At 39.6% G+C, this 13,061-nt stretch overlaps 1 protein-coding gene across 1 annotated transcript in view; it reads left to right on the forward strand.

Moving 5' to 3' along the window:
- Window positions 1-1,988: 1,988 nt before the first annotated feature.
- DYNC1H1 (dynein cytoplasmic 1 heavy chain 1) overlaps window positions 1,989-13,061 on the forward strand; it is a 42,159-nt gene continuing 31,086 nt past the window's right edge. The window contains exons 1-20 of the mRNA XM_031066289.1: window positions 1,989-2,126; window positions 2,719-2,892; window positions 3,118-3,373; window positions 4,302-4,488; window positions 4,651-4,922; window positions 5,032-5,259; window positions 5,732-6,808; window positions 7,133-7,312; window positions 8,242-8,391; window positions 8,657-8,803; window positions 8,950-9,090; window positions 9,223-9,399; window positions 9,512-9,622; window positions 9,705-9,824; window positions 10,059-10,298; window positions 10,805-10,960; window positions 11,330-11,443; window positions 12,059-12,169; window positions 12,250-12,459; window positions 12,857-13,003. Of these exons, the coding sequence (XP_030922149.1) occupies window positions 2,020-2,126; window positions 2,719-2,892; window positions 3,118-3,373; window positions 4,302-4,488; window positions 4,651-4,922; window positions 5,032-5,259; window positions 5,732-6,808; window positions 7,133-7,312; window positions 8,242-8,391; window positions 8,657-8,803; window positions 8,950-9,090; window positions 9,223-9,399; window positions 9,512-9,622; window positions 9,705-9,824; window positions 10,059-10,298; window positions 10,805-10,960; window positions 11,330-11,443; window positions 12,059-12,169; window positions 12,250-12,459; window positions 12,857-13,003 (4,305 nt within the window). The 5' untranslated portion in view covers window positions 1,989-2,019. The remainder of the gene's footprint in view (window positions 2,127-2,718; window positions 2,893-3,117; window positions 3,374-4,301; window positions 4,489-4,650; window positions 4,923-5,031; window positions 5,260-5,731; window positions 6,809-7,132; window positions 7,313-8,241; window positions 8,392-8,656; window positions 8,804-8,949; window positions 9,091-9,222; window positions 9,400-9,511; window positions 9,623-9,704; window positions 9,825-10,058; window positions 10,299-10,804; window positions 10,961-11,329; window positions 11,444-12,058; window positions 12,170-12,249; window positions 12,460-12,856; window positions 13,004-13,061) is intronic.

Raw genomic sequence — 13,061 nt, forward strand, 5'->3', positions numbered from 1 at the left:
CTCCTGCGGCAGCCAGGCTGCTGGGGAAGTGACCTGGGCGAGGCAGAGAGCCGCTCTGAAACAGAGCGAGAGCGCCAAAACCCCGGATAAAGGCAAAAAAAAATAACCTCAGCCTGAACCGACTTGTAAAAAGCGTCGTTTCGTGGTTAATTAGGGAGTTCCTGTCATTGACAAAGGAAGATGTGGACCTTGCCGTGTGTTTGTTTCGTTATCAAAGCCTGGTGGCCGTGATACTTGCGCTCAGAACCACATCAAATGCTCCATTAAGTACTGCAGCCAAGCTGAGACTGTGGCTGGAGTGTCTTTGTTACTCACGTGCTGCTGTAACTGTTTCTTTCGAAAATGACTTATCAACAAATCTGTGGCCAAATAGGCTCTTAGTGTCACAGAATGCAGCCTTATATACAGTGACAAAATACAGCAAAGTTTCATCAATAGTGCAGGTTTTTACTGGTAAACAAGCCCCTACAGTCCGTAAATGGCTACCTGCCTGCCAGCGTGAGCTTGCAAAATTCTGTTAAACTTCTGAATCCCTACTGCTAGTATGCTTGTGGTTCTGTTCCTGTATATATATCAAACCCTAATAAAATCGTGTTTCACATTGCATTATTTAACATGCCAACAGAAACAATTTAAAGTCTTGGTATATGCCCTGCAGTTGCTGCCCACAGAGAGGAACATCAAGAAGGTTCTTTCATTCACTGTCTATTAATTGTAAACTTCAGATGTTGCTTAAAAATACCCCATCATTGTTTATTTTTTGCCTATATCCAGATCATCCTCCTCTTTCCCCTTCCAAAGTTTCTGATGTCTTTTCCAGTAGGATTAATTTTCTCAAAGAGAACAAAAGAACAGCTGTCTTTATGAATTCATGATACAGTGTTAAATAAGGTTTAAAGAAAACCATTTAATATTAATGCAGATGATTCCTGCATTTTTCCTATGCCTGGATCATAAGAATGGTTATCCCTTGTTCAAGCTGGAAATAATATAGTCGTGATCCGTTATCTCCAAGCTCATGACATTCTTATATATGTATGTATTCTTATGTATGTATTCTTATATATGTATGCAGGAAAAGAAATAGAGAGACTTATTACATGTCAAAAGCCAAATACTAATTTATGATGCACAGATGCCATTTCTGTCCATGTCTTCTGGTTTAACAGCAGTTACTTGGGCAGAGTGGTTTTTGTGAATGACAGCCAGGTCTTCAAATGTAACAGATCTGAAATCTCCAGCAGCATATGGAGAGCTCTGACACTGTTAAAAACAGCGTTATTGTTGAAGCTTGTCCATGGACTGCATTGCATGAAGTAGATTATGGATTACAAGTACAATAAAACAGAAACCTTATTAATGCATCGTGAAAGCTGCTGTCTGGTATCAGCAGCTCCCCAGCCTGCAGGGGACAGAGCAGGACAGAGTCTACTGTAATGTGTCCAGTCAGAGTGTGTCCCCCAACCAGGAGTAACCTTCTGCACTGAAATCACTGCATTGCAGCACGGCTGCCTGCATCCTCAGCAGTTACATCATCCGTGATGCACTGGCTGTGCTAATGCCTGAGTACTTCCCATGGCTTGGCTTTTTGTTCTGCCAAGAGATTTTTGTTGTTGTTCAGAGACTTAATTTCCAAATCATTTTCAAAGTAGGTGTCTGAAAATACAAAGCCACCTTTGGAAGAAAAAAGCATCTGTTTAATGTTCTCACTGAAGCATAGTTGTCCTGGCAACATACCTCTGCAAATAAATGCACATTCTGTATTGCAGATTTCTCTCTCAGAATGTGAGTTATAATTCACTTACTGTAATGCTTTATTGGTTTTATAGCAACCTAAATCTTAATGGAGTTTTCTTTAAAGACAATGAACCCATTCTGCATCTGAGACATATTGCAAAGCTACATTTGACCTAATTTAGTTAATTAAATTGGTGTGGAGCTTAAAGGTTAAAAAATAGTCTGGTAATAACAGAAGGTGGTTGAGAAGGAGTGGCAAATGTGTTAGAAATTATTTCTTACATGCAATATTTTTTTGCAGAGGATGTGGGAGATGAAGGAGAAGAGGAAAAAGAGTTCATTTCCTACAGTATCAGCACTGACATTCATTATGGAATAAAGTCAAACAGGTGAATTAGTAAAATAGATCTTAACATTTCTACTCTATGTATGTAAAACTTGTATAAGCAAATTTACCTTATTTACCTACAAGTTTACCTTCAGTTTACCTATTGCTTACAGGCAGTGTTTCTATTCAAGCTTTTCAAGGCAGAGGCTCTGATAAAAAAAGGGTGTGTCATGAGGCTGAAAGGAATGGACCTAGGACTTCTAGCTATGGAGTTAGAGAGACAAAGTTTTATTAATTTTGGCATACATGCAGCTGTAACATACAGAACTTAGGTTCAATATTCTTTGGTTATGTCTGGCTGTTACATCTTTGTCACTTATACTGAGGCATATATGACTCTGAAACTTTATAAAATGTGTTTTGTCTTTAGTGTGCCCCTGTTTCAGAGCCCTTGCTGATAGCTCAGCTTGCTTATTGCTGAACTGTAAAGATGTATTTATTTGAAAAACTTGTATTCAAGTCTCTTAGAAGAAAGATTGTGAAGTGTGATGATACAGGTTGCCATTTGACTCCTAAACTTGCAGTCAGATTTAAGCTATTGTGTCACTGAAGTGTCAGATGATTGGTTAGTAACTCTCTTCTCTGCTCCGTAGCCTGGCGTTCATTAAACGTACAGCAGTGATCGATGCCGACAAACCAGTGTCTTCCCAGCTCAGGGTGCTCACTCTCAGTGAGGATTCTCCATATGAAACACTGCACTCTTTCATTAGCAATGCTGTTGCTCCCTTCTTCAAGTCCTATATCCGAGAATCTGGCAAAGCAGACAGGTAATTCAGTAGAAATACTGTATTTCTGTGTGAATGAACTAAAGTGTTTAATCATTGAAAAAAGTAACAAACAACAGTCACTCTTCAAGGTGAATCACATGAATTGTTTTAGCACACAGTTGGTATGATGCTGTTGCTAACTCTGGGGAAGCAGTTCAGGTCTAAATGTGTTATGTATGGTTTTTTTGTTTGCCTTCTTATATGTAAACATCTGTACTTTTTCAGGGATGGAGATAAGATGGCTCCTTCAGTTGAGAAAAAGATTGCAGAGCTTGAAATGGGCCTCTTGCATTTGCAACAGAATATTGAAATTCCAGAGATCAGTCTGCCCATTCATGCAACCATTACTAATGTTGCCAAGCAGTGTTATGAACGTGGAGAAAAACCAAAAGTTACAGATTTTGGTGAGAAGGCTGAGGATCCGTTGTTCCTTAATCAGTTACAGTCTGGAGTCAACCGCTGGATTAGAGAAATACAAAAGGTAACCAAATAAAGAGCAGGGGGAAAAAAGCAACTAAGTAATAAGAATGTCTATGTAGTAGTGTGTATCTTCTTCACAGATTAACTGCTAAAATGCTGCTCGTGCTCTGAAGATCTCAGACCAGGTTTTTGAGTCACCAGAGACATTGTACTAAATTAGGCTAAGTCTAATCTAAAATTAGGCTGAGCCTAGTCTAAATTTGGAATCTAGTCTAAATTGTTTGACAAATAACCAAGAGTATGACTTTGTTTTACATATTGTAATAGACTCAAGTAACTGGCAGCAATCCTGCGAATTTTGTAACTGTTTTTCAGATCTTTACAGATTGAGCAGCAGATTGATACAGCAGATTGAGGAACACATCTGATTTGGCCTGTTTTGTTATTTGCCCCTGGTGCATCCACAACCACAATGGTTGCTCCAGCCCTATTTTATAATCTCATACTTCTGCCTGTTACTTTTCAAAAGAACTACTGTTCTGCTGGTGTTACGCAAAAGCAGCATCTGAGATACTAGTCTGGCTTTTTGCCTCTGTGTGCACAGGAAATACCTATTGCTTATGGAACAGTGTTGTCTTTTCTTGCTTAAGAGCATAAAACATTTGTTATCTTGCCTAGCTCATCTGCCTTTAACCTGAATACAGACACTGCTGAGGAAAGAAGGCAAGGTGACATTTCTAGGCTATGCTGAAGATTATTACATGAGGGTCCTAAAACCAACCTTTAGGATCTCCGGAATTACGCTTGTCACATATTGCATGCAGTTCCTACACTTTTCAAAGAATGAGTGCCAGAACTGTCTGAGGTTGGGTTATTAAAACCTGACAGTTGTTGCATGTTTCAATTATATTTAAACAAGTTTTTACAGCTGAAACATACAAATTAAATGTTCTTCTCTCTCCCTTCTCTTTCTCTCCATTACCTTGCAGGTGACCAAATTAGATCGAGATCCTGCATCAGGCACAGCATTACAGGAGATAAGTTTCTGGTTGAATTTGGAAAGGGCTCTCTACCGCATTCAGGAAAAACGGGAAAGTCCAGAAGTTCTGCTGACTCTGGACATTCTGAAACATGGCAAACGTTTCCATGCAACTGTCAGCTTTGATACCGACACAGGTAAAATATCTGTTCAATGACATTTTTCTCAAATGTCTTACAGAACTTAAACTGTTAAAAAACGTGAACATTGTTCTGCAAAGAGCAGTGCTGTTTCGAGGAACCAGATAGAGATTTTGGTCAATGAAATGAAAAGTTATATTCAAAATCTTTTCCATTTAGGTCTGAAACAGGCACTGGAAACTGTGAATGACTATAATCCACTGATGAAAGACTTTCCACTGAATGACTTGCTGTCTGCTACGGAGCTGGACAAAATCAGACAGGCCCTTGTTGCAATATTTACCCATTTGAGGAAAATCAGGAACACAAAATACCCAATCCAAAGGGCATTGCGTTTAGTGGAGGCTATTTCAAGAGATCTGAGCTCTCAGCTGCTTAAAGTGTTGGGAACCAGAAAACTGATGCATGTGGCCTATGAAGAATTTGAAAAGGTATGTTCATGGCTTTATGATACTGGTTGCTGTATTCTTGCGTTGGACAGTGACTTTGAGGAAGCATTCAATTTGGGAGCTGAAGTTCCTGTTCTAAAACTTTTTTCAGGTAATGGTTGCATGCTTTGAAGTATTCCAAACGTGGGATGATGAATATGAGAAGCTGCAAGTTCTGCTGAGAGATATCGTGAAGAGAAAAAGGGAAGAGAACCTGAAGATGGTGTGGCGCATCAATCCTGCTCACAGGAAGCTCCAGAGTCGTCTTGATCAAATGAGGAAATTCAGGCGTCAGCATGAGCAGCTGAGAGCAGTCATTGTGAGAGTCCTGCGACCTCAGGTAATCTTGGTTGTTACAAAACAGAAAATCTGCATGGCTTCTTCAAGAGTGTTACTGTTACTTGAAGTTACCAACACAAATGTAGTGTAACATTCAGTTTCCATGTTTAGTTTTGAAGCTTTGCTAATAGGCTTAGCTTTAATTCTGACTTACATTGCATAATACATGCTTGTGTTAATAAACTCAGCAAGTCTAGACATAACACAGAGGAGATTAATAAATGTTTAAATCCTTGAGCTCGGCTAAACCACAGTGGCAAATGAGATTATGCTGCACAGTAGTGGAAGTTTGCAGAATAACTGTGCTGCCTTGTTCCTACTGGAAGTTAATTCTGAAGCATGACTGAAAGTTTGTCAAGATTTATCACTGATTGGTAGGGGGTTTGTGCAATATTTCTTAGAACCAACTGCATTTTGCTACTTGCAGGGAAATTTTGAAGTGTCCAACTCACTAAACTGTGATTCTAATGTAGGTAACAGCTGTTGCCCAGCAAAATCAAGGAGAGGTACCTGAACCACAGGATATGAAAGTAGCAGAAGTCCTTTTTGATGCTGCAGATGCTAATGCAATTGAAGAAGTCAATCTTGCTTATGAGAATGTTAAGGAAGTAGATGGATTAGATGTTTCCAAAGAAGGTACAGAAGCCTGGGAGGCAGCCATGAAGCGCTATGATGAAAGAATTGACAGAGTTGAAACAAGGATAACAGCCCGTTTGAGAGACCAGCTCGGTACAGCAAAGAACGCCAATGAAATGTTCCGAATCTTCTCGCGCTTTAACGCCTTGTTTGTGAGACCTCACATTCGTGGTGCCATTCGTGAGTACCAAACACAGCTGATCCAGCGTGTGAAGGATGATATTGAGTCTCTTCATGACAAATTTAAAGTACAATATCCACAGAGTCAGGCGTGTAAAATGAGTCACGTTCGTGACTTGCCTCCTGTGTCTGGGTCTATAATTTGGGCAAAACAGATCGACAGGCAGCTCACCGCTTACATGAAGCGTGTGGAGGATGTCCTTGGCAAAGGCTGGGAGAACCATGTGGAAGGTCAGAAGCTAAAGCAGGATGGAGATAGCTTTCGCATGAAGCTCAACACTCAGGAGATCTTTGATGACTGGGCAAGAAAAGTTCAGCAACGCAACCTTGGTGTGTCTGGTCGCATTTTCACCATCGAAAGCACTCGTGTTCGAGGCCGAACTGGAAATGTCCTGAAACTGAAAGTCAACTTCCTGCCAGAAATAATTACACTTTCAAAAGAAGTCCGAAACCTGAAGTGGCTTGGTTTCCGTGTCCCCCTAGCAATTGTCAACAAAGCTCACCAAGCAAACCAGCTCTATCCATTTGCTATTTCTCTCATTGAAAGTGTCCGCACATATGAGAGAACATGTGAGAAAGTAGAAGAGCGTAATACTATCTCACTGCTGGTCGCTGGCCTGAAGAAAGAGGTGCAGGCTTTGATTGCAGAAGGAATTGCACTTGTGTGGGAATCATACAAGCTTGATCCATACGTACAGCGCTTGGCTGAGACTGTCTTCAGTTTCCAGGAAAAGGTTTGTGTTTTCTCTCAAAATTTGCAAAACCTTTACATTTCTAATTCAGTAATGTGTGGTTATCCAAAAGTGTCATTGGATAGCTGAGGACCAGTTCTGCAGCTCTTGGTTTAAGTAGCTGATGGAGTCAGCACAAATTGGCCAGCTGGATAGATCTTTTAGTAGTGCTAAAATTGCTATTAGCATTTCTGTTTTCATTTGATATTGCTAAAATCGATGGATTGCTGCATCCAAATAAATATATGTGATTAACCATTACTGAATTATTGTTTCCTTGATCTAACCTGTCAAACTAAATATCCCATTTTTCCTAAACTGTCTTAGGTGGATGATCTGCTCATTATTGAAGAGAAGATAGACCTGGAAGTGAGATCATTGGAAACATGCATGTATGATCACAAGACTTTCTCCGAAATCTTGAACAGAGTTCAGAAAGCTGTGGATGATTTAAATCTTCATTCATACTCAAATTTGCCAATCTGGGTCAATAAGTTGGATATGGAGGTAGGTTTGAGATCAAAGAGTAGTGTATGTCTAGAGGTAACATTTTATTCAGGTGCAAAATATATTTGGATTATTGTCTTCATAGTCACCCAGGGAGACTTTTCTTTATAGTCACACCAGGGACTAAATTCTTATTCCCTGAAAATTTCAGTGCATTTTTGATATGCAGAAGATGCAAGACCCATGTTGGGGTTTTTTTACTGTTGACTTTTGGGATCAGTTAATTCAAAGGGAGTTTTGTCCTTTGAAGAAAAAAGTTTGATACAGTTTGACGGCCTAGAGGATGCTGAGGACCAAGGTAGATAAAGTGTGGTGGAAATCTGCTATCCTGGTAGCAAAGACTTGTTGCCATCATACTGTTTGCTTCTGCCTGTTAAGTTTCAGGTTATTGGTTACTAGGCCAACTTCAATATGGTTAAAATTGTTTAATTACATTAAAGTCTCTGAGGACAAGGAGAAGCTTTGAATTATATTAAGTGCAAATTTACCAAAACTCCTAAACCTCTTTAATCATGGAATGTTTTGGATTTGTAGAGACCTTAGAGATCATCTGGTTGCAGCCACCTGCCATGGTCAGTGATGCCACTGATTTGGTAGCTGAAGGCCCCATCCAGCTTGGCCTGGAACACTTCCAGGGATGGGGCATCCATAACTTCTCTGGGCAACCTGTCCAGTGCCTCACCACCCTAATACCTAATCTAAACCTCCTTTCATTCAATTTAAAGCCATTATTCCCTGTCTTATTGCTACAAGCCCTAGTAAACAGTCCCTCCAATTCCTGTAAGCCCTTTCTGGTGCTGGAATGGCTTAGTAAAGGAGCACTTGGTTCTTTGAGGTGCTGTAGTGTGCCTGTCAGAATATATTGATAGTGGGGATCTTCATGCAGTGAATATGCAGGTTTTTCCTCCAATGTGCCTCATTTTCTTTAGATTGAAAGAATCCTGGGTGTTCGTTTGCAAGCTGGACTGAGGGCCTGGACCCAGGTTCTTCTGGGACAAGCAGATGACAAAGCAGAAGTTGACATGGATACAGATGCTCCTCAAGTGAGCCATAAGCCTGGTGGTGAACCCAAGATCAAAGTAAGTTTTCCTGTGGGTTTTTTTTTGTATTAGATTTTTTGGTTGGTTGGTTTTTTCCATATTGTCAATTAATTAATGCAGAAATTATTTCTGAGGCCTATATGGTAGATAAATATTTCTTCTTGCATCTGTTTTTGGAGAAATATTTTCCTCTTTCCAGTTAAGTGCAAGCTGATTTTTAAAAAGTACTTCTTTAAGTCCAAAATTCTTGTCTATATGTAGCAGTATTTGCCAGTAAAACTGGGTGTTTTTACTATTTCTGCAGAACATTGTACATGAACTAAGAATAACCAACCAGGTGATATACTTGAATCCACCAATTGAAGACTGTAGATACAAACTGTACCAAGAAATGTTTTCTTGGAAAATGGTAATCCTGTCACTGCCAAGAATTCAAAGTCAGAGATACCAGGTAAGTGTAATGAAGCTGTACCTAAGTCTGAGCAATTGCTTTCACTTACTAATTAACTGTCCTCAATATATTAGTGTGTTGATCTAAAACCAAGCCTGAGTGCCCTGGAAATTTGTGTATATCACAAGTGTAACTGTGGTTCTTAGGTTGGAGTGCATTATGAGCTGTCTGAGGAAGAGAAGTTCTATCGTAATGCATTGACAAGGATGCCTGATGGCCCTGCAGCTCTGGAGGAGTCATACTCAGCTGTCATGGGAATTGTGACTGAAGTGGAGCAGTATGTCAAGGTAGGAGGCTGACAGGATATAATGGAACACCTAAAATTAACATGGACTTTCAGTTTTCCTGGGGGCTGGAGGGAAACACATGTTTTGGAATATACTGGAGAAGTTCTGAACATTGTGAAATACTTCCATTAGGTTTGGCTGCAGTACCAGTGTCTGTGGGACATGCAGGCTGAAAATATATACAACCGTCTTGGAGAAGACCTGAATAAGTGGCAGGCCCTTTTGGTTCAGATAAGAAAGGCAAGAGGAACATTTGACAATGCAGAAACCAGAAAGGAGTTTGGACCTGTTGTCATAGACTATGGCAAGGTGAGAAATCTTAATTATTTGTTGTGATAAAGGCATTGAATTTCAGAATAGGTGTATAGCAGAAAATAGCAAGAGTGACAGATTACTAATATGTAACATTATTCACTTGTAGGTGCAATCAAAGGTGAACTTGAAGTATGACTCCTGGCACAAGGAGGTGCTCAGCAAATTTGGCCAAATGCTTGGTCAGAATATGACAGAGTTTCATTCACAAATTTCTAAGGTAAGAAGTGTCTTAATTCCAGTTTTTCACTTTCAGATCAGCTGTTGTACAGTGCTAAAACACTGATTTGTGCCCTTAACAGTCCCGTCAAGAGCTGGAGCAGCATTCTGTGGACACTGCTAGCACATCAGATGCCGTGACGTTCATCACATACGTGCAGTCCTTGAAACGTAAAATCAAACAGTTTGAAAAGCAAGTTGAGGTATGTTTGTTGTCTTTTGTTAATGATTCTGACTTGTGGAAATGTCAGGCTTAGCTCATAAAATGCAGCTTCATCATAATCATAAAATTATATTCAAGTTCTCTTAAAAACAGACTTGAACTTCATATTCTGAAAAATCCTGTGAGCTCTGTAGTGAGCATTTAGTTGAGTATGTTTATTTAGCCTTGCAGCTTAAGTTTTGTCTTTCTAACTTAAAACAACTGTGTCTTGTAGCTTTATCGCAATGGTCAGCGCTTGCTTGAGAAGCAAAGGTTCCAGTTCCCTTCCTCTTGGCTCTACATTGACAACATCGAAGGAGAATGGGGTGCCTTCAATGACATCATGCGTAGGAAGGATTCTGCCATTCAACAACAAGTAGCAAATCTGCAGATGAAAATAGTTCAAGAGGATCGTGCAGTGGAGAGCCGAACAACTGACTTGCTGACAGACTGGGAGAAAACAAAGCCTGTAACAGTAAGTAGTGATGGTTCACATCCAGTGAATGAGGTAGATTTTCTGCATTCAGTTTGTTTTTATGCTTTTTTTGCAGTTTTTCATTTTAGGTGATTCTTTTTAAGGGTTCTATAATAACCTGCCAATGTGTTGATTTTTGGTAATAGTTGCAGAGGGAAATTTACCATTAAAACTTAGTCCTCTCTTAGGTGCAGAAAAGTAAATTACTTCTTTGACTAAGAGAGCTTTGTCTGAAACAAGTATATGTCAGAGGTATATATGTAGGAGGATTCAGAAGCAAGCTGCTTTTTGCCTTTTTTTTTTTCTGAAGTGCTTTTTAGCAAAGCAAAAAACTACATGTAAAAACTAAATGAGAGGTATTGTGGAATAGTATATTGTGTTATTGTCAGCAAAATGGAAATGTAAAAAAATGAGACAAATCAACATTTGTATTTAGTCCCCACTTTTAACTTGCCTTCAGTGTAACTGTAGGATTATTGGATTAATGTATCCCCTGCAAACTTTAGGGAAATCTGCGTCCAGAAGAGGCTCTTCAAGCTCTTACCATTTACGAGGGAAAATTCGGCAGGCTGAAGGATGACCGCGAGAAGTGTGCCAAGGCCAAGGAAGCTCTGGAGCTTACAGACACCGGGCTGCTCAGTGGCAGTGAAGAGCGTGTCCAGGTACAATCTGCACACACACCTTCTTGCCAGTTTTGGATAAAAATGTTTCAGTTCCATCGTTTTCTCCCTCAGGAGAGTGACTTGTAGTGTGTGCTGTACTAATAACAGGGCACAGTCTCCACACTGACTCAGTTGTAGCCTTCAGAGCTTGTCTGTGATCTCTTCCTTGACTGTCTTATTCTTTTGAAACTGTTACATGAGCTGAGATGGAAAAATTCATCTTGGTCACTTGCTGTTGCAGTTCTGTTGAACTGGCAAACTATCCAAAGGTTTTTGATGGATTAGAAGTATTTTGTTTAACTCACCCATGCTATTGACTTGGAAGAAATTAGGAATAACTGCTGATGTTTGATACATTCTTTATTACAGGTAGCCCTTGAAGAGCTGCAGGATCTCAAAGGTGTCTGGTCTGAACTCTCTAAGGTCTGGGAACAAATTGATCAAATGAAGGAACAACCCTGGGTCTCAGTACAGCCTCGCAAGGTACTTCACATTTGTGTACATGAACAATATAACTGCCACAAGTATGTGCAAATTAGGAATTAGACCTCTTGAGACAGACATGCTCTATTGTCAATCTAGATAATTTTCAGTGTTTAGGTCCCCTTTTCAGTGTCTTGTGAGCATGTTTCTTCTGAAAGTAAGATAAAAAATATTCACGGGATTGTCATCATTTAAGTAATCCTACAGGGAATTTATGCAGCTTCTGTAGTTTGAGATTGGACTGCATCTACAGAGAAGAAACTGCTGGTTTTAAATAGTCTGTTGGACCTCATTAGAGAAACTTCATTATACAGTTGGGTAAACAGCATTGATTTTAGTTCAGTGCTCAGGAGGTAAAGAGCAGAAAGAACACTAATCTATAAACTAACTGCCTGTGACAAGACTGCATCATGAATCTCAGTCAGACCAATAAAATTACATTCTCAGCTGTAGAGTAACCACATCTTAGTTAAACAAGGATAACACTTGTAAGAGCTGTCCTGTTGCTAATGTCTCATTAAAGAGAGTTTTCCATAACAAATGTATAGGTAATTTGTATGGTTATGTGCACAGAACTTGTAGAGAAAGATTTCATTGCTTTTGTGTTACTGACAGCTTCGACAAAACTTGGATGGTCTGCTGCACCAGCTGAAAAACTTCCCTGCCCGTTTGCGACAGTACGCCTCCTATGAGTATGTCCAGAGACTTCTGAAGGGCTACATGAAGGTAAGCTGCCCACATTTCTAAAATAATATGTATTTTATATTCACATTCAAAGATGTAACTTGCTTTCTTCTCTTCTGTAGATAAACATGTTAGTTATTGAACTGAAATCCGAGGCACTTAAAGACCGACACTGGAAACAACTGATGAAGAGGCTTCATGTTAACTGGGTTGTCTCAGAATTGACCCTGGGCCAGATCTGGGATGTCGATCTACAGAGAAATGAAGCAATTGTCAAAGATGTTCTGCTTGTGGCTCAGGGAGAGATGGCTTTGGAAGAGTTCTTGAAACAGGCTAGTATCAACCCTTTTATATATGCATGTAATTGCAAATTTGAGGGTTGCTGTTAAGTGGCTACTTGTGTAGAGTAAACTTGTCACTCTAAGCTGTTGAAACAAGTGTCAAGACTCCATTTTTTGCTCTGATTTGGGGAACAGTTTAAAACTCTGTAAACCTTCTCTGAAGAAACTTGCATTATTTGGGAAAAGCAGTTCTTGGTAGTAACTGCAAAGATCCCACCTTGAACTGCATCATAGTCTCAATATTTTTAACAAAAGCTTAAGCATAAAGCCAGAATCTTCAGGTAGGAAAAATAGTATCTGATTCCTATAATACATTTCTACTTTGTAACTAAATTTCTACTTTGTTGGAGGAAAAATTATTGATGTCATATCTTAAACATCTTTTCAGATAAGAGAAGTGTGGAACACCTATGAACTGGACTTGGTCAATTACCAGAACAAGTGTCGTTTGATTCGTGGATGGGATGACCTTTTCAACAAAGTCAAGGAGCACATTAACAGTGTGTCTGCAATGAAGCTGTCACCATACTACAAGGTAAAATGGAGAACAAAGCTAAAGAATTTTTGTTTATTTCTGCCTTCCCTTTCTGTTT

This window comes from Geospiza fortis, unplaced genomic scaffold, assembly GCF_000277835.1.
Source record: "Geospiza fortis unplaced genomic scaffold, GeoFor_1.0 scaffold23, whole genome shotgun sequence".
Classification (NCBI taxonomy): Eukaryota; Metazoa; Chordata; class Aves; order Passeriformes; family Thraupidae; genus Geospiza; species Geospiza fortis.